General features: G+C 42.1%; 1 protein-coding gene and 1 non-coding gene across 4 annotated transcripts in view; one reads left to right on the plus strand and one right to left on the minus strand.

The window, feature by feature from the left end:
- Positions 1–1,629: 1,629 nt before the first annotated feature.
- Positions 1,630–26,412, minus strand: part of raskol (Ras GTPase-activating protein raskol) — a 75,712-nt gene continuing 50,929 nt past the window's right edge. Inside the window, exons 2-12 of one of the 3 annotated variants that reach the window (XM_089593930.1) lie at positions 23,496–23,590; positions 10,283–10,593; positions 8,729–9,015; positions 7,578–7,910; positions 7,080–7,484; positions 6,419–6,585; positions 5,183–6,231; positions 4,435–5,107; positions 4,029–4,153; positions 1,894–2,123; positions 1,630–1,770 (exon numbers count right to left, since the gene is read on the minus strand). In XM_089593930.1, the coding sequence (XP_089450056.1) occupies positions 1,718–1,770; positions 1,894–2,123; positions 4,029–4,153; positions 4,435–5,107; positions 5,183–6,231; positions 6,419–6,585; positions 7,080–7,484; positions 7,578–7,910; positions 8,729–9,015; positions 10,283–10,593; positions 23,496–23,590 (3,728 nt within the window). In that variant the 3' untranslated portion in view covers positions 1,630–1,717. Of the gene's footprint in view, positions 2,124–4,028; positions 4,162–4,433; positions 6,232–6,418; positions 6,586–7,079; positions 7,485–7,577; positions 7,911–8,728; positions 9,016–10,282; positions 10,594–23,495; positions 23,591–26,412 lie in introns of all 3 variants that reach the window. The other 2 variants (XM_089593936.1, XM_014358661.3) reach the window with 2 other exon arrangements.
- On the plus strand, positions 16,179–16,251 carry TRNAR-UCG (transfer RNA arginine (anticodon UCG)). The gene has a single exon. It is a non-coding gene; the product is annotated as a tRNA-Arg (tRNA).

Here is a 26,412-nt window from a genome sequence, read left to right on the forward strand (position 1 = left end):
ATCAACTGGGATGCTATTCTTTCGCATCGCAGGTCGTATGAATTCACCACCTTCGTTAAATATTAAATCTACATCGTACGAAAAGAAACAAAAAGAACGAATATATTATACATGAATTCCAGCGACATTGTACAATGCAAAATCTTTTTTTCTTTTTTTTTTTCATTTGTTTGTGTATATCTTTGGTAAAAACTACTACGTAAATACAATTGCTTACAAAGTACAATTTTATTTGTCGTTTCGAGGTTTCGAGACTATTTTTGCGCAAACGCTCATCGAAACAGTCACATCGAGTTTCACTCCTCAATACACTCGTTCTTTTGCAAACGTACGTTATTGTACAATTTTTTTTCTTGTAAGAATACAAAATAAATCGATCTATCAAATAATATACATTCAACGAAAACAAAATTAACTCGCTAGGAGTAAAGTCGAAAATCAAATTGCTTTGACTCTTTGTCAGTTCATTTTTTTTAGTCGATCGAATTATTAATTAATTAAAAAACCATTTTAAAGGAGATGTATAGGAGAAAAACTGTACAACAATAATTTTAACACGCAATATTGATTATAATGGTTACATCAGTAAATAAATTTTACTAATAATCAACATCTCGAGGGTTGAACTACGTGAAAATTAATCTACAGAATTTAATACAGCGATAAATATTACCTTTTTTCTTTGTCTGCCTTATTATTAAGGTAGCCTCTAATTCACGTGAAAATTTTATATTTCAGAATCAAACTATTGCAGATACGCATTTATAAATGTACAAGCAAACAATAATCCTACGTCATTCCTGCAATATTCTGTAGTTTCTTAAAATTTGCATTCACATCAACTTTTGATGGAACAATACGTCATCACTGATGAATAGTATTCACATTTCACGAAGAAACGAATAAATTAAATTCACGCTAATGTGAGAAACATTTTTTAAAAATGTTGAAATTAGGTAGGTTGAATAATGATATAGATTAAACAATAGTGGCAGTAAAAAGATCATAATTGGACCGATGAAATGTTATTCAAAGTTTATAAATTCATACAATCGATTCCAAAATTATCCAATAGCATACTTGGTTGTCCGAAATTGATCTTTGAATCATTTAGATTCCCGAAAATTCATTCAATTTACCAAACAAAATCAACAAAGTGACTGAAAACAAGAATCGATCTTAGTGCTTTAATATTTTAGTACACAACTAAAAAAAAGGCTTTTTGCCAACTGTACATAAATACACATAATTATACTTCTTCTCAATCTCAATGTTACCTCAATAAAATATCAATTATTGTTAATAGTAGGTGTTTTTTTTTTTTTTCTTTTCTTTTTTTTAAATTATAAATTAAAATACACGTAATACTGTTAGTCTTAAAAAAGGGTCGACGTGAGAAACTAGATAATAATATTATACGTTTAACGTGCTTTGTCACATAAATTTTAAATAATGAGTGGGATAATCAACTCTCGTACGACTTTTGCAATACACATCCACTGTATCATTTACACGCAATTATATATACAATATTAACAAATGAAAAGACGTCGAAGTACCTTTGTCAATTGTTGATCAAAGATTGGATCGAGCTAAACCGTAGGTACTTGCAAGGAGAAAGAAACAAAAAAATCGAGCTCGCCTCCGAGATTCCATGGTCGCTCCTTTATCACGCATACGTACCCAATCCAATTAGAAGCAGCATCAACAGCACAGCTCAACAGGTCGAGCTCTTGAGCTCGCCGATGTCGGCGATATTCTGCAGCAGAGCTTGGGCATCGGCGTTGTGCTTGTTGTTGGTTTTGTTGTTGTTGTTGTTGTTGTTGTTGTTATTGTTGTTATTGTTGTTTTTGTTGCTGGAATTGCCGTTGGTCGACTGGTGCTGTTTGGTACCGGTGTTCCCCGTAGCCGAGCTTGCGTTGGTGCTGCTTCCTGCGTGGTAACGCTCCCTCAGGGTGCTCAATGCGGACAACAGTCTTGTATTCGACGACATGAGGCGCGAGTTGGCCGCGTCGAGGGCAGCTATCTGCTGTACCTGCGCCTCGATCACGCGCTGCTTGTACGACAGCGCCGCCGACATCTTTTGCTGCTCGCGACGCAGCTCCTCCTCCACGGACATCAGCCTGTAAATTGGTGATGAAAATCGTTGAAGTCGTTTTGTTCGAGGGTGGAAAATTTTTTTTATTTTATTTTTTTTTTTTTTTTTCGTGACAAAAGAGAAAAGTTGACACAAATGAGGGTATTTAGTTGCACGAGACGAGACATTGTGTTGGTGGATCTTTGTTCATCAAAAATATTAAGCTGAACAATGGATGAATTGTGCCAAGTAGTAAAAGTGTTCACAATAAAAATTAATTTGTAAGAAAGTTGGAGACACTTTTCATTCGTGTGGAAGAATGGAAATATATTTTAAGAAATTTTAAATGATGCATATTAAAATGTTGAAAGAAAAATTACGACATCGATTATACTGTTTTAAATAAAAAGCTTTCAAATTTAACATGAAAACAAATGTCTAATTGTTTACTTCATTCCATAACTTGATGTAAATGGTATCATAAAAAAATAAATCTTGTCTTAAACAATCAGTATTAAAATAATTATAAAACGTAAATGAAATATTTTTGTTGTAAAATAAGCACTAGGACATCAACTTGCACGCAACAAAGAGTAAGAAAAATAAAGTTACGAGCAACTACTTGGTGTATACGTAAAATTCATTAAAAAATTTGTAAACAGCTGAAGATGGTGTTGTGTATTTATGTGTATTCCGTAATAATATCATGGCTGATGAATTTTAGAGCAAAAAGCAGTAAAATTTGTAGGAACAGGTACACATAACATTTGCTAGTAAAATCAATAAAACGTGTGTAATACATATGATATATTCTTACGCAGTATGTTATGTGGAACGTAGAAGAAAAAGCGGTTTCATGTGTTGAGCGCGCTGTGACTATTCCAGATACACATAGAGATATATAACTTCTTGTAAATAACAAAACTAAGATGCCATAATACGAATAAATATAGTATAATAACAATAATAATAATAATAATAAACATTACATTGAAAATGCTAAAAAAAAAGTGGCAATAAAGTCAAGTTCAACGGAAGCTTAGATATATAATTTGACTCTTACACCAAGATCCAGATCAAGCCAGAGTTATACCACAAATGCAGCAGATAGAATACACAGGAAAACACAATAAGTTAAAAATGAGAACCTCAATAGTTGTAGTAATTATAATCATAGTTTTTGTATCTTTGAGACAATAACTTAATATTCACGAATTTGTTTATTTATTTATTTTTTTCATTTTGTTGTGTCAAAATACTTTTTACTTTCTGTATAATAAGCCCAGTATTGGTATGAAAAACTGAAATAATTATACGTGCGATCTTATTGAATTTATCGAGAGGAAAATAATATTTTTCTTTATTTGAATAAATAGCGTTTTCATTTCACCACAGTCGGCTTTAATTTTCCTATAAAATAATTTACTTTTACCATTTTTGTAACCATAAAATTATAAATACTAAAATGATAATACTTTCAATTACTCAAGTACAATGATATACTGTCTAAATGATTACGAATGGATCAGCCTCAGAAACAATGATATACGTCCAAACGCTACAATTTAATCAATGAAAACATATAGATTTATTAATTAATATGAACAAAAAAATAAATAAAATAAAGTATAAAAAATTTAGAAAATTAAAACAAATTTCACAACACATAAGACTTGCCTGATTAGTAATTATATGAATAAACTCATTAAACAATTCAATTATTAGTTGTCAAACAAACACTTAAACCCCACAATATTCAATTAGTAGCATATAGTACCAACCAACGTTCGATTAGACGACAGATCAAGTATATATAATGCGAACTTGCGAGAAAATGAGCGACAGCGAGAGAATCAAAGGAAAACAAAGAAAGAAAAAAAAAAAAAAAAAAAGAGATGGGCGAGAAGTAGGTTGGACGCGTTGTGTTTTTTAACTCATCAAAGATTAGTACCTGGAAATAATGCTCTTCATTTTGGTGTCCGGACTTATGCCATCGACGTCGCCGTCCTCAACAGTGCCCAGCCGGGCGCGCAGACGGTCAACGCTGCTTTGCAGTCTCTCGATCTCCACCTCGTACTGGACGATCATTCATTTAATTTTATCATCAATACATGTTTATTCGGGGCGCAGGGGGGGGCGTATGGTTTATTGTTTTTAATCTTGTTAGTTACACTCACAATCGGTTAATAGCAAAGATAAGTTTGCGATGCTTTATTAATTGTATTGCCCGCGCAAGAGTCGTAAGAAAATACTGCGCAACGAAACGTTAAAAAACAAAAGAACTGGGAACCCGAATTGAGCTAATGGTAGGGAGTATATGGCGTCATGGGCAAGGTTCAAAGGCTACGCAAAATTACCTGGTCGATACTGCGATGGCTCCTCGACTTGCTCCGTCTGGTGGCACAGCTCTCCTCCTCGCTGGTATCCGACAAGTCCCTCGTGGAGTCGAGAGACAGCCGCCTCCTGAGCTTACTGTTGCAGCACAAGCCAGACGATTGGTCGTTGCCACTCGGCCTGATCGCTGAGTTGTTCTGCCTCCACTGTAGCCCGTTCCTCTGGAGGTTCCTCGCGTTCTGCTGCAGCGGTGGCGAGGGACTCAGATCGACGCCTCGGACGACACCGTCGACGCCCCCGTTGCTACCGTCCCTCTCGTCCGAGCTGCTACTGCCTCGCCTCCCGTTCCTCCCGTGGTGATTCGACTCCATGTGGTATACCGGGTTGGCGAAAGCCAAAGGCGCGCCGCCGAGTATGTGGCCGTTTGCGTTATTGCCACCACCACCACCGCCGCCGCCGCCACCGACACCACCCCCGCTGCCGTTGCTGCCACCGTTGCTGCTCAACTCGACGGGGCTCGAGCTCTGGCTGTAGGCCGCGAAGCTCTGGTAGCCAGAACTCGCGACGTTGCTCAGCTGCGAGATCGAGATCTGCGAGCCCTTCTGCGACTTGGATTCCGAGACCTCGTCGTCGGCGTACCTCAGCAGATCGGACAGCTCGTCCAGGTTGCCATTGGCCAACGCGACCGCGTTGTTGCCGGCTTTGTTGTTGTTGTTGTTGTGCTGCTGGTTGTTGTGGTGATGATTGTTGTGGTTGTGGTTGTGGTGGTGGTGGTAATTGTTGTTTGGCTGCTGATTGTTGATAGACAGGGTGATGTTCGAGTTGGCGTTGATGGTCGTTTTGCTGACGTTGCCGTAGCTGTTTTGCTGGTGGTGCGTCTGATTGGCGTTCTCCTCCTTGCCGTGCACGTGGTTGCGACTCGCCGATCTCGACATGCTGTAGCTATTGTAGTTGTGATTGTAATTGTCCTCGCACCTATCGTGGATGTCGAGGCTCTGCAGCCTGGCGATGTTGTGCCGGTGCTGATGGTGGGCCAGTGTGTTGTTCGACTGGCTGCTGGTTATGTTGTAGTTTGAGTCCTTGAGATTGTTGTGGCTCTCGGACCGCGTGGGACTCGTGGCGTGGCTGGGCGCCTGGCAGTGGTTCACGTTCGCCAGACTGGCACTCGTCGTCAGACGGTAGCCCGCAGGGCCACCCCGATTGTTGGAAAACAGGTTGACTCGCTGCTGCTGCAGATGGTGTGGCTGGCGTGTCAGGGGCGTAGGCGACCTGGAGACGAAGGCTGGTGGCTCAAACTGGTACTCGTCGGCGTTTATCTGAAGCTGCAGCTTGTCACCGTTGGTCGTGGGCATGTACGCGTTGCGCGGTAGCGTCGCGGCCCGCGTGACAATAGGACTCCTCGTCGAGCCGCCGTTGGCGTTGTGGCCCAGGGTGTTGCTCTGCAGGATCTCGGTGCTGTCTGCCACGGTGCCGTTGAGCGTGCTGTGGTTGCTGCTGAGCGTCGAGGTCGCGGATATCGAAAGGTTCGTGTTGCTGTTGGCGATGGTCGGGTCGTTGTAGCGGAATATGTTGTTCTGGAGGTTGCCCGGGTAACAGCGCAAGTTCGAGGCCAGAGCTGGACTGGGGCCTGGCTGGTCCAGCGCCACCGAGATCTTGTCGAGCACGTCACTGAGCCTCGACAGCGAGGCCGAGCTCGAGGACGGGGAGATGATGGACGAGCACTCGCACAGCAGTCCGTGGAGCAGCGACAGCTGCTTGCCTAGGTCGATGTAGCCATCGTACTCGATCGAACTGGTGGACGCGTCCTTCGGCAGGGGGCTCTGTCGAACGGGGCCGTAACGATATCTCATTTTATTTCACCCATACGTGTATGTGTTTATCGCGAAAGTTATTTAACGATTTCTCCATAACTCATGAAATTATTTATCAACGAGCTTCACCCACTCAAATTTTGTCGTTTATGTTGAAAAGAAAAAAAAGTTGTTGAAAGCCGTACAATATACTTACGCTAATGAGTTGCAAGAAATTCTTCATCGCAGGTGCCTCGCGCTCGAGCACGTCGTTCATGAACTCCATAAAGTTCTCCTTGCCCTGGAACCTCGTGAAATTGGCCAGAGTCTGCAGAGTCTTGGCTACGAGCGTTAAATTTCTCGCCGCCTTTTCGTTTGGAAATTCTGCCGTGAGCGAAGAAGGAAAAAAAAAACAATTTACTCGCAACGCCGCTGGTATGTATACATGTACGGTGCATCTATGCGCATATAATCAGCTTTGATGCTCTCGCGCGCAATTTGTCGTCAAAGGCAAGGAGGAGAGTCACGCTAATGGAATCCCATCGTGTTTTGCCCCCTTGGTCGTTATCATTTTATAGAGCCCAGCAATTTTCGCTATTAGGGGGAAATAATCGGCTCTCGAAAACGTACAAGATCCCATGTACGTAATGAAATTTAACGATCCCTCGTTAAACCCGCGGAATGTCCATCGACTGTTTGCTCAAACGGAGTATATAAAATTTCATCTCAAGCATCTAGCCATGGTTACTATATTTTTTTCTTCTTTTCCCTCGAAAGTTAAACCCCTTCGCGGACAAAACACGAAAAGCTGATTATAAAATGATTCCTCGGTCGGTGCTCATAGATAGCACCCAGAGATATAATAAGGGTGTACTCACCGTGGGTGATGTTAAACAGCGAGGGCGTAAGTATGGCAGGGCAGAGGAACCTGAGGAATATCGAGGCGGATATGAGATTGTCGGCCATGTCCTCCCTGCCCATCTCGGCGAGCCGCTCCCGGAATATGCGAAAGCACTCCCTCAGCTCGAGAGGGAATTTCGAGTGGCTGTCGACGATGCGGCTCCAGGCGAGCTCGACCGCGTTGCGCAGGTTCTGCTGCTGTTTGTGGAGCGCGGCCACCGAGCCGACCTTGAGCAGATCGACCTCGCAGTCACCCCCCTCGACCGCACCCCTGACCACGGGCCCCAGGGTTTCCTGGAGGTAGCGGTCCCCCGTCAGTTTCAGGTACGCTTCCATTGCTTTGGTCGCCATGCTGTTGCCCCGGAAGGTCAGTCGCTCGTCGTCTGCGCGAAGGAATCGACATAGTTAATTGTGTCTCGATATTTCCTCGTTTTTTTGGCGAAATACACCTAGCAAAATGAAGACATTGGTCTTACCGATTCTGTGAATCTCCATCATGACGAGGTCGGCGAGAAACTGCGGCGCCCGCTTCTCCCGTTGCATAACAGCCACGAGGGCGGTGGCAATGTCCTCCTTGGCCTTGACGCCGATCTGGGGCTCGAGCTTCTCGCAGAGTATCTGGTAGTCGGTTTTGAGATACTCGAGGAAGTCGTGGTAGACGTGGACCGGCAGTATGTCCACCGACTGGAAGCGACACTTGACCCTCAGGGCTGGCGGGTCCTTCAGCGGGCCCTTCTCCCCGACCACGTGGTACCATTTTTCCGTGAGGTAGCGCGACGCCACGTTAGGCACGGGGATGTTCACCGAGCCTGCGTTCAGCCGAACGTGATCGTTATTAGTTTCTTTTTCTTTTTTCTTTTTTTCTTGGAATAACAAATTTATCGATCTGTGGGTGAGGATGCATTTGGAAAAATAAAGGCCGGTGCAAGGGGACACTCTCTCTCTCTCTCGACGATTGAGACGTGGGCCCCTCTTTTCGTCACGTTGCTTTTCAAAGCCGCGCAACAGATTTCAGGCCGAAATTCAGATGAATGGACACGCATTAGCTGCACGTATATATATATATCCACTTTTTCATTCTCGCTCTGCGACGACAATGCCTCTTCGCTCGATTTTCATCCGCCGTCTTACAATGTGAATCGTATACTCACGTTGCCCCACAATTATAACTTTTAAAACTCGTATCACCCCGAATCTTTGTAAACCGCATTCAAAGCTCTCGACCAAGAAAAAAAAAAAAAAATCCTCATCCCAGAGCTCTAAAGACCTCGAGGGCCACGCGCGGTATATAAAACCATTAGGCTCTCGTTGTCCATGCATCCCCATCGGACGTTATACCTGCATCATAAATCGCATCAAGCTCAGCTGCATAAAGCCCTGGCGCGTAGGGACACGTATATAGAAAGGCTCCGCGTGCCGGAAAAGCCCCCCGGGCGCGCTCACGAGTACGGTGTGGGCATCGTACACACACGCGCGAGCAATCGGTCACGGGCCATCCGTAAAATCGGACACGCGACCCTCGGGCCCCGCAAGCAATAGTCTTTGTATATTCTCGCACGGATTGACCCCTCGTATGTATGGAGGTGGAGGTGAACACAAAAGGAAAGAGAGAAAACAAGGGACTCACCGATGAAGACGCTCTTCTCGCGCTTCTTCTTTCGATCGGCCTCGCGGTAGAGGTTCACCTGGATGGTGTTGACCGGGGGCAGGTGGTTAAAGTCGAAGCGCTCGCCCCAGAAGCAGAGGTCGGCCTTGACTTTGGACGTGGTGCGCGCGTAGAGCACCGTGTCGAGGCTTATCTCGCAGAAGTAGCGCTTCTTCGGGGGCACGCCCTTCGCCTCGAGCAGCCAGATCTGCAGCGAGTTGTCCGTCCGGCGCATTTGGTCAGCGTCGGGTTGCACCGACTTGCGAAGACTGCGTTAAGAGAAAGAGAGTTTTTTTTAAATGGTGTTTCATGCTACAAGAGGGAGATACATCTCGCGGCTCGGCGTGGATGGGTTTGACGGTATGATTGCGGCCCTCGCGTGCGCAGTGTACCTTTTGCCGTCTGTGTGGTCTCTCTTTTCTTTTCCTCGCGTACGCGACCGAGATGGTGTGATTATATACATGTATTTTTTTGTACATTCCAAGTGTCAGCGTTGAAAAAAAAAAAAACTTGAGTTGAAATTGTTCGTTTTAGCGTGTCGTTGGGCTTCAAGTGGTGATGATTGAGAGTGAGCCTACGGCGGTTTTTGTGGCTACAAGTACGGCGTTAATTATAATTGAGCATCTCTGCGGTGGTGCCTCGACTCCGTTGCGATGAAAATTGAAAGGAATAGCCGCATACGAGCACATATATACGAACGATAATTCAAGAGCACCAGATACAAATGACGTCTTCGATGCATCATTAATTTACGCGTTCTGTACACGGAAAAGAAAGGGGTTAGGCCTCAACTTTTGCTGTGGTTAAAGAGAGTGGGTGTATATTATACATTTTTTGTAAGACTCATATATTACATCACATAGTCGTTACCTCACAACGTAGAAGACCGAACGTAATATTACGGAGCTTTGCTGTTCACAAGATTCCAACGTCACGCGACAAACTTGAGAATCCATGTCTTTGTTAAAAATGAATCGTAGGGAGCACAAAATTCTACGCGTCACGCCTTATAATTCGAGACTGAGAAAATCGGACGTACAGAAGTTGAACAATTTTCGAATTCTGACCGAAACGAATCTACTACTGTTTTACAATGAAACATAGGTGTTACTGCTACGCTGCTATCTTTTTGAAGATGTTTTTTTAATAGTCGTTTAATGATGATCGAGTAATTCATTATTCATAAAAAAGCCGAGTAAATTAGAGTTTCTACACCTCCGGAAGTATTGGTAATCTTAGATTACCAATTCAGAGGTATGACGTACAAATCACCTAATTACTATTGGACACGGTTGAAATGCATGAGATTACCGTTTTGTAAACAATGAAGCTACGTAATATTTAAGCTTGGAGTGGTCGGACTCGCATGTGGTTGTCAAAGCACATTGGAGCAGGAAACGTTGCTCTTACGAAATCTACCGCGATATCTTGTGCCAATTAATAACCAAGCGGGGATCCATCGATAATCTCCGGCTGAGCACCGCAAATATTGTACCTGCTCTATTGTATAAACGAGAAAAAAAAAAGGTCACGTACCTTTGGAGCCACTGTTCCTTTTCGTGGGCGGTCCTGCAGCTAAAGTTCTTCGGCCCGCCGTTGGTGGGAGTAACCTGGAAACAGTGGGCCCTGCCAAGCAAGCTCGGGTGTATCGGCGTGACGGCAGCCAAGTCCATAGAGGTCACGGCCTGGCCGCAGAGGAGCGACTCGTGGGAGCGACAGCCCCGCAAACCAGCGCCCCCGGGACCCAGGCCGGCCCCGGCGCCCCGTTGCTTCTGCCGCTCGAGCTTCGTCACGCTCTTGGTTCTCTTCAGCGGGTTCGATCGGAAGGATCGCTTCGAGAAGAAATTCTGCAACACGAGTTTCACGAACATTACAGACCTCGCAGTTTCATATTTATGATATAGTGTTACTATGTTTTGGTTGTGTGTATATACATATACATATATATATACGCGGATCGAGATTATTCATTTGGTACTATTGTTACGATTTGTACAAAGCAAAGCAGCGAAATCGGGAAAAGAGCCGACGTAGTTGTATCGTTGGACTCTCGTTCGGAAAGTTGGTCTATCGACATACTTTTCGTTTATTGGAAACACGACACCTCGAAAGAGAAAATTGGCACACGTGGGCGCTGGACCGTACGAGGCTCCTCGATCGGATGGGAGTATCGGCAGATCGGTCGGATGGACGGGTGAAAGGTGGAGCTGGTAACTTTCGTCCGTCGGCATGTGTCGGGGGTAAATTACAGGGAACGTTGTATGCGCGAACGTGTGAAAGTTGTTGTGTATGTGCGTTTAGCCGATGGCACACTTGGATGCGAAAAGGGGACGGAAAAATCGTCGAGTGATGGTTTTTTTTCGAATTATGGGGTGTTTTTTTTTTTTTTTTTTTTTTATTCATCGAGAGGGTACGAGTATTTTTTATCTTTAAAGTTTCAAGGACAAGTCGTATCGTTGATGAAACGATTGGGGCTCGCACAAGTGACACCATTAAGGTCTATTACGGGGGTAAATGACGACAACGAGGTGGCCCTGATTGCCAAAAGAGAACAGACACTTTCTTGTACTTATCTTTTACGAAATAATTAGGTGCATTATGCCCCCTTGTCCCCTTATTATTGAATAAAATTGTGGACATACTTTGCTTTTATTCAAAGTGCACCCATATAGTATGAATTAAACTCATGGATTTTATTAAATAATTCACGTTTAAAAAAATTAGGGTCATAGTAACTTATAGTAAACAAAAAAATGTAAAAATATCCTTAGCCCGATACATAAAAGTCAAACTATTATAATGATGGTACATAACTGTCCAAGCATAAAAAAAATGTCGTGACACAAAAAAATATGAAAGAAGAGTAAAACCGTACGATTGTATTAATATCGATTCTGTCGATGCTTGAATTTTTCCCTTCCCTATTTTATTGTAATATTCTAAGCATATACCTACTGTGTATTAAAAATGTATAAAAATAAGTTGGCAGTAACTTCCATCCTCTTAGGTATTTTATTATAAATAAACCACATGCGTGTCGTGTTCAATTTCAATGTGTTATTTACCCGATTCGTGAAGTATCCAATGATGGTGTTGACAAGCTTATCGCTCTCGTTCGTTTCCTTGGACTCGACGCACATCCTCTGCCTTGTCATAGGCTCGAAAACAACACCACCACCTTTTAAATTACACTATTAGCTTCAGTCAGAGACGTCGTATCTTCTTAACGACGCCAACAACTCGTAATACGGGACGAGAAAACACATGGCCTATGCCTTCGTAATGTCGATGTCTGCTTCGATGACTTTATCTATTAAATTGCAATTAGGTAAAATCGAGGTGCTACTAATGACATACACGAGATGCTCCAAATATCAACGTGAAAGGACGGCAGACTCTTAATTTATAACTTTGTTTTTGATTGCCATCCAGGTGGAACTGGCCGAACTCACTTTTCCAAGCGCAGCCAAGTCAATTTCCTCGCATTAAGTTTCAAGAATGATTCATTGCATTTCTTCTCAACGAACTCGTTCTCTCATCGTTTGCTGACACTTAATGCACTGTTATGAGTCTCTGATAAATTTCTGCCACGATTGCAGCGATCGAGTTACCGAAAAGCGTTACCAGCATATATTAAGCGATGTACCAAGTCCTCTCCTCGTATTCAGCAAATATTCCGACTCTTTGTTTTTCAATCGAGGTAGAAGAAAGCTGATCTCTTTAAAACACTCGCACTCTTTATATGTACATGAGCATGTCCTTACGACAAAAAACAAAAAATAATGATGCACCGAATGTCACGTGCCTACACTTTCCCGATCCTCCAAAAGAAAGCAGAGTGGGTTTCACAAAAACACACGTTTCACCGACACATGCCAATCGCCAAATCAATAAAATTACCACGGGCACGTAAACCTCATTTATCGGTACAGTTACGTATACACCAGTTGACTGTCACGCTACCATTAGCTACGGTGTTTATTGCTCTAGAGCATAATATATATTCTATATACAACGCCGTATTCACCGATAAGCATAAAACCGCTGTAGGTATCCACTGGAGATAAGTAGAATTATGTCAAAACGATCGCATTGAGTAATCCTCGATAAGCTGCTGTCTGTCGATACCACTCAATGAGACTCCGTCCTTAGTTACACCTTCAAAAACTCTTCTTTTTTTTTTATTGGCCACCTACCTCTACTTATCGTTGTAAGAAATCCTCTAGAACTTTCTTCTAAAAAAAATAATCGATACGGTCCCTCTGCTGGCACGATGTATACGCAAAAGATTCCTCGGTGATTACAGAGCGGCGCCAGCGATCAATAACAACAGCTCGATCGATTTAGAGTGTACACTGTACGGTCCACGCGATCGGAAACTCACCCGCGGAGCCAATCGTCGAAACTCCTCGCGAGTGTGCAAAACAATTGAGGCTTCGCCGAAAAAATTCCAGTTCAACAGTATAGCGTAGGATCGACACAGCAGGCGATTTAATTCCCGGTATGTCGACACCGACCGCAACCTCTGCAGGTCGTACGAACACTAAAGAGTCGCGCCGAAAATTTCGCTGACTGGGGCACAAGTAGTACGTGCACACCGGGAGCTACAGCTCATTAGACCGCTAGAGCGTCGAGTACGTTGTGTATAGATAATGTGGACAGTATAATATATTCGTGCACTGTACTTATATGCGGCTAATTAGCAGCCGAAACAAGCCGCCTACGCTCAACGTCTTTTCTATTTTCTCGTGACCATAAAACCTGGATCACTCTCCTCCACCTTTATTGCACTCAAGGGCGTGCGCAAATCTGAAATCGTCCGACAAACGATAAGATTGCTCTTGGCCGATCGGAAGCACGTATGGGTCACGCTGGATCCTTTGTTTCAATGGAGCACTACGATGTACGATGCCCCTTCCACCTGCACCGGGTTGTGTTATCGTACCCCAACACGAGTAAAATGAATAAACAATTTGCGGTCACTGAGTAACACACTTTCACAAAAATTTCCCCCTTTTTTTTCGTATTTCAAAAAAACAATCAGCATTTAAATGCAGCCAACAATCACTTTTCAACACCGTTGAAAACGTCAGATGATCGAGTCATCGACATTATTCGTCATTGAAAAAAAAAAAAAAAAAAAAGGCGCAACGATTCCCAAACCGCGAGTAGGACACGAGGAGCGCATTTCAAACCGCGTGCACGCGAGTCGGTGGCAAGTAGCACTGGCCGTTCCGTTGCAACGATCTTTTCCTCATCTCGCGCTCTTCCTCTCGCTTCTCGTACCCGGCGCGCCCATAAGAGAGAAGGAGACCGTCCCTCCGCGAAATCTCGTCGGCGACTGATCCCCGCACACAGACGCCCGTCAGCATCACGCAGCCATGTGTGTATCCGAGGGCTCCCCAATAAGAGGAGAAGGGGAGACAGAGGAAAGAGAGAATGGTTATACACGGCACCAACACGAGTATGCTGATGTATATGTATGGCTATTGTTGCACGGGCCCCGAAAAAGCGGAACGAGCCTTACTTCTTCTTCTTCTTGGCTGGTGGAGTATAGATGTATATATTTTTGGAGGTAGGCTGGTAGGTACACCTATAAATGCACACAGGTAGGGTACGAAGAGCCCTCAGGACTACCGTTCAGCTTCTCCACACGGGGGTAAGAACGACGCGTGTATACGCGCGTATAATATCATGTATGCCTATACGTGTAAAGGTAAGGGGGCACAAAACGTCTTCGAGGGGTTCTCAACGACTCGATTTTTCGAGGGGGACCCCGTTTTCGCCGACCTGAGCGCGTGTGCGTGCGAGTAGAGGGGGACCGGCATTGTTACCAAGGGGCCCGCTACGGACTGTGCCGAGCTTTTCGGAGTCTTGGTGCGAAATGTCGAAGCTGTGGGGAGAGAGAAAGAGAGAGAGAGAGAGCGAAAGAGATCTCGAGAGGAGGTGGGACTGTTTTTTTTTTTTTTTTTTTTTTTAATTTTGACTTCATTGCGGGTTGATTGGGGTGTAGGGTATAACATAACAGTCGTCGTCGAGTGTCTCGTTGTTCGGTTTGCATGTTGATGATTTTTATTTTTATTTTTTTTTCCCTTCCGGAATTTTTTTCTGAGATGTAAGTATATACATAGTGTGTTAACTGTTTTTACAAGAAATTTTAATTAAGTTGGGGCTGTTTTCGTTGATAGACGGTGTACCGGCGTATTTGAATCCATACAAATATTAAGTACAAAGTTAATTGTTAATACATTTAAATTATTCGTGAATATTCATAAAAAAATACGACTTATTAAGAATTTTAACTCACACTAAAAATCAAATTTGGTGTAATCAAATAAACATGTTCTAGTGTCATTCCCAATACATGTATAGATTTATTTTATCGAAATAAATACTTGTTTCATCGTAGTGAAACTATTTTTTTTTTAATCCCACGCAAGTGTAAATAGTATATTGATCTAACTGAAATTAATTTATTTCCCTCAAATAAACGTGTGTGCTTGAAACAACACTGACAAATGGTTGTTTGATTTAACTAAATTATTTTTTCAGGGTACGAGTACGTACGTATTATCTGCTCGTCTGAATCGGGGTCGGGCATATAAACACATATGCACATACGTGCATATAATATATGTACGTCGTACGTACCAATACAGTATATTTGTGTAATCATCACGAGAGGTGGTACGGAGAGACGAATGAAAAGAACTGTATTGAAGAAGGAGGTTGTTGTCGATCGAAATCTCGAGGAGGGGAGGTGCCTGTAGCGTCGAAAGTACATTACGACAAAACAGGGTGACTTTGGTTTTTCGAGCGACTCGATAGGAGATTTTCGAGAAATTTCAACACGGGGCCTAAGCATGAAAGTTGGATAGGGGCTGGCCTTACGGCGCTCAATTTATCGAACCGAGGCCTGTGAGTGCGCTGTGATTTGCATAATTGTTCGTTCGTCGGTACAGTTTGTTTAGTTAGACGGCCAGTGGATTTGATTGTGATTAGAAATTGTTACAAAAAAAAATTAAATATTTGAAAGGTTAATAATTTACAAGAATAAAAAAATGGTTCTTTATTAATTTTCCCTAAAAAAAATGTTGATTTCCAAAGTGAATTTTATTGTAGTTTGTATACAATATCGTGCGTTGAATATTTTAAAACGCGGCTGGTAAACGATGAGTCATATGGATGCTTATATATGTGTACGAGCTTGCGCCTCACAACGAACGATCGGAGGCCGGTAACGCAGCGATCTTTCTTTTTATTTATTTATACTTTTAAATAATGTATTATTCAATCAGTAATCAATCGCAGTTGCAATTTTTTGGATAAAAATAATACCAAATTGTTTAAATGAGTAAAAGGTTCTTAAAAAAATTTCACCGAAAAAGTTTGACGTCTCTGTGCTCACAGCCGTGAGCATCCTCTCTCAGCTGACCGTGTGGCCTAATGGATAAGGCGTCGGACTTCGGATCCGAAGATTGCAGGTTCGAGTCCTGTCACGGTCGTCAATAAATTTTTTTGCAAGAAAATTTACAAATAAACAACCAAAGGGCTTACCTCGAAACAAAGCGAATAATTTTGCGGCAAAGATGTTTTTATTTATGACCATTTTCTACGAGTAAACTGCCTTTATTTGAACTTTTTTTCTTTACACTACTCTGGTGGATCAATAAAATTTGTGTTAACAATTTAGTTTGACAATAACTTTAACAATCAGCCCTTGTTTTGCAAAATGCACAAATTTGCAATACCCTACGTTATGTTGCACATCATTGTAAACTGACGTGTTAGCTTTTCGTGGCATATAAAATTTCTAATGATTCGAAATTTAATTTATTCAGATGAACTATTTTTTTTTTTTTTAAACTTTTATTAGTAAACAAAATCAACACCTCAAGAGGGAAAAAATTGTCGTACATCGATCATCCAGATAATTTAATAAATAAACAAGACTTACTTTGATTTTTGCATAGGTAAATTTAAAAATTTTACACGTTGGATATTTGAAAAGAATTCTTATGAACAAATTTATATTAAATCATGGCAGGAATAAAATAATCCTTGTAGAGTTAAAATCAAATGAAAAAACGATTGAAAAAAATTATTTCTCTCTTTCTGTAATTGACAATATCCAAATATGCAGTAAGTAGTTTGGCAAACTGAAAAAAATACTTAAAAAATTTTAAACATTCTTTTCTTTGTACTGAGTGGTAATCTTCGTTTTTAGCTTTCAATAATTAAATTAGTTTTTATCTCTTTGTAATCATGGCATTATACATTGATCGATTGAGCTACGAAAACACAGGTCACCCCTAACTCCGTGTACCTATACTACATCTATAAAAGTATTTGTAAGTCGACTGTTGTCGTCTTCCCCTTACGATTTTGCGCAACGGCTGCGCAAATTTCTGACAAGGAGACCGTATACTGTTGGCATCTCAAAGTTCGTTGGGCGAAAAGGTATCGTAAGAACCAGTTCGGCTGCAGAGGCGCACCTTTGTCTCTCGGCGACCCTTTCGCGCCTCCCATCTCCTTCTTCTATTTTTTGTCACCACAATCGTCCTCGTGCTCGTCAACCGTTAACGTATATCCATCTCGATTTTGCAGCGATTAGGCCGACCTCACTCGTGCGCACTAATGTGTAGCTTTTGACTGCTCGCTACAATAGAACTGCCCCTTAGTATTCATTAAAAAAAAAAAAAAAAAAAAAAAATTTCAAAAGCAGGGACTGTCATTTTAGAGTCATTTACGGAGTCAAAATATTTTCCAAACGATTGAGTAGTTTGCCCCCCCGGGAACAATAACGTTAAGAAAGGCGATTGAGCACAATCACGCTTATGATTTAAATACAACTTGGACTACATTATCCATTAGTTTTTAAGAGTTTTAAACTTGAAGTTTTTCAGTATTAAAGACATATTGTCGACCATAGCGGCGCATTAGCCATTCTGACGTCCACTCGATAATTTACAGACGCTCGCTCGAGTCATCGCTCCCAGATAAATATGGAAACGTCAAAAATAGATATTATACTGTCGAGACTGAAAATCTCATCCGTTAATCTTGTATTATACCTCCATACGGAAATCAGCAATTCAACAGGAGAAAATATAAGTAAGTACTTCGGTGCAACAACTATCAATTTTACAGTGGCCTTGGGGAATATTCTAAACTGTAAGTGTATATGTACATGCAGGGTGAAACGGAATCCGCGATATTTCGTCGCCGCCACGAGAATATAAGGGGTCTTTGGGAGCTGCAGTAGCACCAATGTGGTGTGTACAGCATATATAGTGGTAGCGATCGATATTTTCTTTTCTTGACTACTGCGGGCGCATATACACACACACAGAGAACGAAACTCCCATTTTCTATATGTACCTGCCTGCACCTCGAGAGGAGGGGGGTGAGGAGTTCTCTGCGCTCTTGGTCATTTATTTAGCCGAGTTCTATCAGCAATCGAATGCGTCTGAAATTTTTATTCACTCTTGCCTGCTCTATGTTACACAAGCATTGCGATCGAATTTTATTCACGTGTACATCGGCTCGTGATGGAATTTTTTTTTCCGCCAACAGAGTTTCATGCTCCTACACTGAGAGTATGGCAATATTCTTTTTCTCATTTGTTAGGAAAGTGGATGTATGTACTCATGTACTCGTACTATGAGAAACTTTATGATAATATTACACATAGTTAATATGACTGTCAAATTTTTTATTTAAAATCGTGGTAATTTGGGCTAAAAAATGTTTCTTCGTCTACACTAATTCATTGGTCCTTTTAATCACACGTGGGAGGAAAAAGACCAAAACATTGGCAATCATCACTGTACTTTGATAATACCACGATCCTTACAGCCACACAATACGACGAACAATGAATTATTCATCGTACGCCCATGGGCATAATTAAAAACTACAGGCGCACTTTTCCGGCGAACAATACGTCACGCGCAAATTACATACCCCTGTTGCGTAGTAAAATTTAAATTACCGCATCCAGTGCTTCCAGGAAAAAAAAATATTTTTTTGGCACAGTAAAGAGAAACAAACACGGGAAGCAGAACAACAACTGAGTGATGTCACGTCGCTGACAAAGGGGAAGGGCTGAGCTTTCGAGTACGAGAGAAAAAAAAAGGAGGAAGAGCACCTGCGCGTGTCGTGTTTAGAGTCCTGCACGCGTGCGGAGGAGGTGATTTCCGGCGGGCGGTTTTTATCCGTCTCGCGACGAAACTCGTGATCCGGCGTCCAATGATTCCGTAAGACTTGCCATTTTTTTTTTTTTTTTTTTTTTATTTTTTTTTTACAAAAAAAGAGAGAGGTGGAGATCGATGGTTGGCAGGAAGCGAAAGAATGCACTTCCGGCGATGCGGCCTCCCGGAAAAGCATCGGCACTTCTGCTGTTTCCTCTACACAATTTTCTATGAGAGTTTCGTTCCCTTTTTTTTCTCCCCTTTTTCGAGCGGTGCAATTGTTGTTCCAGTGGGTGTAAACTGTGATGGGTTCTGACATTGAATCGCCATTTTGGGGGCTGTTAAATGTTTGGGTCTCGGTGGCGCTTATCTTGCGCTACCATGCAACGCTACTTAACAGATGACTCCAAAAAAGAAAATAAGCTTAAAAAAAACAAGCGAGTTTCCAAAGGTTTCACTTTTCAAGCTTGGGCTTTTCGCGCGCATTCAAAAGCAAACAAAAGAAAAGCCGGGCGCACGGCTCTTGTTTCTAGGCGGGATAAGGAGACGCAAGCGCACAAAGGGGAAACGGTTAATCCGTAGAGAAAGGCCTGCAGCAGAGGGAAAACTTGGACGTTTCTTTGCGACTGGATCTGATACGGCGATTAATCCTCGCGGAAACGGGAGACGCGACGGAACTAATGTCTCAAGCAACAATGAGACCCGTAATATTTCATACTTCAGACTCCGACTGGCAACATAATCCACGATCGATGTAATCCTGTATATGTATCCATGCCACGTGGGAAAGTTATTCGCAGTGAAAATAACACATACACACAAAGTATTTTTGGCTCGCCACCACTGTCATGGTCACAGACGATTTGGAAATGAAATTAATTTTTGGATTTTACGTGCCCATGCAACGATAAATCGAGAGAAAGTAAAAGATTCAATTGATTTACCTCGTTAGGAAGACAATCAGCCTTCTAGTTGACTCGTGACACCACAGCCACGCACTCGTAAAAGCAGCTTTGTTCCGAATTCAAATGGAAAAAAAAAAAGTAAGTACACCAGAGTCGATGCATGAGGAAAAACAGAAAGCCAATCAGCACCTCGGTACATTCAGAAAGAGAAAAGCGCTCCGTGTCCTATACGGACAGAGCAAACTCCGACCGATGACTGAAGCGGCGCGTCGTTTCTCCATGCGCTCTATTAGGGGAGAGAAAAGAGAAAGAGAGTCGAGAGATCCACCCCGGCGTCGAACGCTGTCGTCGTCGTGCTCTAATTAAAGCTCGAGCAGGCGTGCGCGAGCGAGAGGGTGTATCGACCGAAAAGACCTCCCTCCCGAGTACAACGAACCCTTCGCTCCTCTCTCTCTCTCTCTGAGCTCCTGAATATTCAACAACCAGATACCCTCGAAGTGCACCAAGCTCTGGTGTAGGTATATGCATGTATATATAAGCTCCTCGAAAAGCTGCGCCGGAAAAGATGCGATGAACGGACGGGGGGATCTTGGGGCGGATGCTCCTTCTCCCTCCCTAGTTTCCAATCAAATGGAAATTAGGCAGTTTCGCGAAATTAGCGAGCTTTCGTGGTTCTCGAGTGTGATGGTGGTGATGATGGCACCACAGAAAGAGCTCTAAAATTTTACAAAGAGCTTTTTTTTCACATAAACGTCACATCGTTGCAGCGAAATTATGTTGCAACCGTGATAAATATCCTCGATGATATCACGTGATCGATCAGCTTGTATGGAAGTTGTCACCCTCGTCACCCCTTTTCCACAAGAGGGAGTGTTCATTAGTTAACAAGTGATAAAGTAACCGCGCACACATACTGTTAGGTAGTACATCAATCATTAGTATCATCACCGACACTTGCAGTACACGGTGTGGTTGATAGAAGCAATTGCTTTTGGCTCGTACCTAGCCAATTTTCAAAAAAATGTAGGGGAAGTGGTAGAAGACACGTGCGATTTTTCACTCGGCAAGAGTCCCACAATGCGAGTGACGGAGCATCGGTGAAGTAATACAACGCGACCGCTTGTTTGTCAACGTGCACGTTGTGTTGTAATCGATCTCGACCCCTCTCCTGTGCTTGTGTGTAGGTTTTTGAGCCAAAAAAAAACTTGTAAGGATTTTTCCCGAATACTCTAGTGCGGACAAAAAGAGAAAACGAGTATTTTTCTGTCTGTGATTTTGTTTTAGAAAAATCACCTGCAGTGGAAGATACCAGTTTGCGTTGACTGTACAGTAACGATGATGATGATGATCATGATGATGGTTGAGCTCCGCCTATTTGCTACCATGCGCTGTAATCCACATGTATTGTGGTACGCGCGTGCTGGAGGTGCGAGGTGAAAATTTTTTTTCGACAACCGGTTCCGCAAGGGGAGGACGCTGATTTTTGTACCGGCGTGCGTACATTGTGTGCAGCGCCGTGAATGTAGGTATGAATAATGACAGGACTGCTCGATCCATTCGCGCTGGGGTGTACGAGGACTTTTTTATCTTGATAATAAACGATTAGCTTGATTAGGATCTCTGTATCAAGGGAGTGTCGCGTGTCCATGGGAATTAAGTATTTTGAGCTCGTGGTGCATATGAGCAATCATTTTTAACGATTATGACTTTTATGACTATGAAATTAGTTTTTTAGACGTTGTTTTTAAAAAGTTTAAAAATTTACTAAATTTACCTTTATATTCTGTGCCAATTTTTTTAATTTTCGTCAAGTAAAAGTAAAATTTAAAAAAAAATAGTACGAGGAAAAAATTAAAGTGCTAGACCGGTACTGCGACTATTCAAAGCAACTTTTCTAAAAAAAATGTGCTTACATTCGCCAAGTGTAATTTATTTCGTCCTTTCTTTTGTCATGGTAATTCTGATGGTTGCACTTTTCGGATGATTTTTCGAAATTATTTTTTGAAGTAAAGTAGTTTTCGGACAGGTTTTGTTTCTTCAATTAAAAAACTACATTCACAAAAAACTTTATGAAGAAGCTTCATCATCAAAGTACCAAAAAATCAATACAGCAATGTAGCTTCAAAGACAATTAAAAAAAAAAACATTTGAATGTTAATAAAGTAGTTTTGAGCTACGTTGGATATAAATTTTTTGGCACTGTGCGTCCAAGCTTCATCATAGTCTTTTTAGATATGCCACTCGTGTGAACATCACCATCATTGTGCATAATATGCTCTATATTTCATAAACTGAGTAATACTCGAAGCTTGGCACCCAAGGGAAGATCATCGAACTTCCTCAACCATTAGTCATTCCACCGGGTGCAACAAAAAAAATTCAAGTTCACATGGGAAGGTCAGCATCTTGAGGCACGCGAGCGCTCGTACACACATGATCCCCCCAAAAAAATAAAAATCAGTGACCCGTTAAATATTATGACCATTCGTCCAATATACATATACATACGCGCACTTATCCGTTACGCATCTCCAACGCATACACGTATCGAAGAGCACCCAGAAAAATCTTGACGAGTCCAAAGTCTCTCTCTCTCTCTCTCTGTTTTTTTCAGTCCATCGTGTCTACTCAGCTGCCTGTAGTTCAGCTTGCTTTCACACGCTTCGTCCGTGTTTAAAGGGAGCAGGAGAGAGAAAACTCGGGCGCTCTCTCCAGGTGAATTCGCACAAAGCCGATCGAGCGAGAGCCTGATCGATGTGACGGGGAGTCTCGCTCGCGTTTTTATGGAAGTTCAAAGCAGTTGCAGCTACGGAGGTTACACCAACAGGGGAGGTTTCCCGGGTGCACGTACAAATATACGTATGGATCTTGATCGATTTATTTTTTCTTCCTCTTGTTTCCTCCTGTCTTTTGTGTGGCAATGATTTCGGGACATTTTTAAGATGAGGTGCGTGTAAGTGCCCGCATAGTGGCGAGGACGCGCTTGCGTATGGTAATGAAGGGTGGGTATATAGACGCAAAAGAGGGGTCGGGACGTATTTTTTTTTACATTTCGTACTCGAGCAAAGTTCTGGGACCGAGATAATGTATGCGTAGTTTTGATTAATCATGAGCTGGAAAATTTTTGTTTGAAATTCATTTGGAAAAAAAATAAACTTCATCGAGATGACAGCGGAATTTGATTGATTAGTCCATTCATTCAAAATTTAAATTTAACGATCAAGTCCAAAAAAGATACCTCTGTACTAAATTTTAGTAACATGTTAGGGTCATTTAGTTTTTTTGGTGTAATATCCTTTTCTCACGTTGGTCTCGAATCTACAGAGTTTCATGAAACACTTTTTTTGTACTTATCAATCAGCCAATTAGACTGCACCGACCGACGTGCATCGCATTCTATACAGAACCTACACACATTTATTCAAATTACATCGTGTATTGAAAAGTTGTAAAATTTTCGATACAAATAGCACATGATTTTAATTAAATTAAAAACTCGCTGATGCGATCCACGAATACATATATTAAGTGAAACACTCAGCTGTCTCGGTATAAAGTTTGACAGCAAAGAATTTTAAACTGAAGTGCCTACACACTGTGTGTGTGTGTGTGTATTATGTACGTGTGTGGTGGTTGTAGCGAGGTACTTACGACAATGCGATTGGGGGTGACGTCGAGTGGCCGGGCTCCGAGGACGGGAGTGGCTGGAGCACTGCCTCTTCTGCATGCCTTCTCGTATGAAGTGTCTGAAACAAGTGAAACGCAGAAATATAAGTTACCTTTCAGAGCAATGTTTATTAAAAACAATTATTTAACGTACATACGATTATAGTAATATTACATTAAAATTATCGATTTTTCATTAAATTATATCAAAGTGACAGTAAATATGATTTATGTGACTTCGGTAGGGGCAGCCGTTTCTATTTTTACTAAATTTATTACTTTGGGGAGTTGACTGCAACTGCCACAAAAGTGTAGAATCGCTTGCAGGGAAAAGTTCCCGAAAATCCATTTTTCCTTCCAGTTCTCACTTTCTCGTTACAATACGTCCAAATGGGAGTTTTCTTGGTCTACCAAAAGCCACCTCATAGCTGAGCCACTGCGCTGACAACTCGCCATTAATCGAGCGACAAAAAGAGTCCTTTGGATATACGAAGTAGGCGAGAAAAATTACGCAACGTCGGGGTAAAAAATGACCTATCAAAAATTTTGGCTTTTTTACGTGACGTCTACGGTCTATTCTCACGCCTCGTGGTAAGTAAACGAGAAATGGAATGTTACGCGGGAACGCGTAAAGAAAAGAAAAAGGGGATATGCGTAAAATTGGAAATCAACGAGGAAAACTTAAGGGGGAGAAATTTTAGTTGGGGTGAGGAAACTTGAGAGGGTCGGATTTGATGCATATTTAACGATAATAAAGGTAATGGAGTTTAAAATTGTTTATCCGGATATTTTTATGATGTTTTTATTGAGTTGTACAAATGTTGAAAATAATACACTTTAGTGAAAACATAAATTATCTGACTCAAACGTTAAGTTGCAAATCGTCGAAGCAAATTCTGGTACGTATGGTAGTAATGTAAAATAAATGTAAACATTTTTTCCTCATTTTATATATAATTAAGAAGAAATGAGAAAAAAAAAAAAAAAAACAATTTCCCCACATATGGCAAGCGAAGACCTCCCGGTAGTATACGGCTCGTCTCTAATCGGGCGTAACTTTTTTCAGCCGATCATCAGGTGATACGTCAAACCTTACATACCGCACGTAGGGTGAGTCAACTAAAAAGCCTCTCACACGCCTCATACTCCTCGCCTCCTGACATAAAGCCCTTTTGTAATATCGGCAAAGAAAAAAAGGAGGGAAGAAGAGAAGGCAAAAGCAAAAAAACGGAACAAGCCGAAAATGTGTAATCGAAACAAAACCCTCGACGTGCGATACTATATACTGCGTGCATCCTGTTTTTCTTTTTTTTTTTTTCTTACACGTCCCTCTCGTTGACTGTACAGGAGACGAAGGCATTGCAATCCGGTGATTTAGGAAGGACAAACTACCTAAGACCATGTGTACCTAATATCGTTGGTCATGGAAATCCCGGATGATTCCACTGGATCTTATTTTCCAAGGCATGAGTTTTCAAAAGTCTCGGTATCCTGTAATTTAATGCATATTATTGTGAACCGACGATAATTTCCAGGTCCTCCAATAACATCGAGTTTTCAAGCTCTGCCATACCAAGACGTTCCCGCTTTTGTACAGTCCCATTGCTTTTCTTTTGCTATCGGCCACAAAATATCCCTGCCCAGCTCTCGCGATTCGCACGGAAACGCACGCACGCGGAACCGAACGAGCGATTTGTGCTTCTCCTCGACCGTGAGGGCAAACAATACCGGGCTCTCCGTCAACTTTACGAGCGCATCGATATGAACCAGAGGAAGAAAAAGAAAAAAAAAAGGAAAAACACACGGGAACAAACGCGAGTTTCCTTGCGCGAAGTGCATATACGTGTCGCAACTTGTGTCCCTCTCCTTTGGAAAAGAAAGGAAGCTCTCCGTGTTTATGTATACGGCCAGCAGCACGGGTAGGCGCCTTTTGTCAAGCAGGGACCCAAAGAGCCTATTCTTCGGTGAAAATTCTAGTCTCCACCGTATACGTACGCGACGATTGTGGGCTTTTAATGGCCCGTACGGGCTTTTCTGAGAGACGAGAGCAGGACTCGTCTTGCGCGGAAGCCCAGCCCTTTTGTCCCGTGCTGCTCGGCTACTTTTTCATTATTTTTCGCGCTCGGGCCTAATGGCTTCTACCTCGTTCCGCTGGGACTGCAATACTTACGTGGTGTACATACATATACAATGGGCAGACGGGCACAGGAAGTTTAAACATGCGTGAAGGGAACTTGAGAACGCGAATTTGTACAATGGCGCGCGTTCGAGAAAGGCCGAAGCTTTTGTTCGTGATAAATTGTGCGGAAGGGAAAATTGTTTGAAAATAATGAGTAGTGCGCGACGGCGATAAATGTACGTAATTTGCGTGGCGAAGGAACAATGGGAGAGTTGCTTTGAAATATCGATAGCTGAATCGGAGACTCGTGCGCAAGGAGGTGTATTAACATTATTTAGGAGGAAGTTAATGAAAAATATCACGCTCTTTGGTACACATTGAGCATATACGATGCGTTCATCACTAAAAAAACAATGTAATCATGATGTGTGTGAGAAGTAAGACATTGTAAAACAATTATTGACGTGGTTGACATTATTTGTATAGAAAAAATGTACTTTTAAAGGTTTTGGTTCTGGTTAACATGCGTCAATCAACTTCTACTTGGACAACGTTCTTAACTTTCATTTAAGAGTTGGAAGGAAAAAAAAAAAAAAAACATAAAAAGTGCCGCCACCAGCAGTTAATTCAGAAAACTACTTTGAAACATTTCTTTCGTGTACAATGTCATCCCTGTACTGGGTTTTGGTTTCCGGATTTTGAAATCAACGCCTACGATCAAAGAAAAGCCGAAAATAAGGGCGCATTCTCCTCGAGTGAATAGCTCTGTCGAACGGACGCATG

Source organism: Copidosoma floridanum, unplaced genomic scaffold, assembly GCF_036245765.1.
Source record: "Copidosoma floridanum isolate Cflo_tuat_1 unplaced genomic scaffold, Cflo_Japanese_pri ptg000001l, whole genome shotgun sequence".
NCBI classification, from domain to species: domain Eukaryota; kingdom Metazoa; phylum Arthropoda; class Insecta; order Hymenoptera; family Encyrtidae; genus Copidosoma; species Copidosoma floridanum.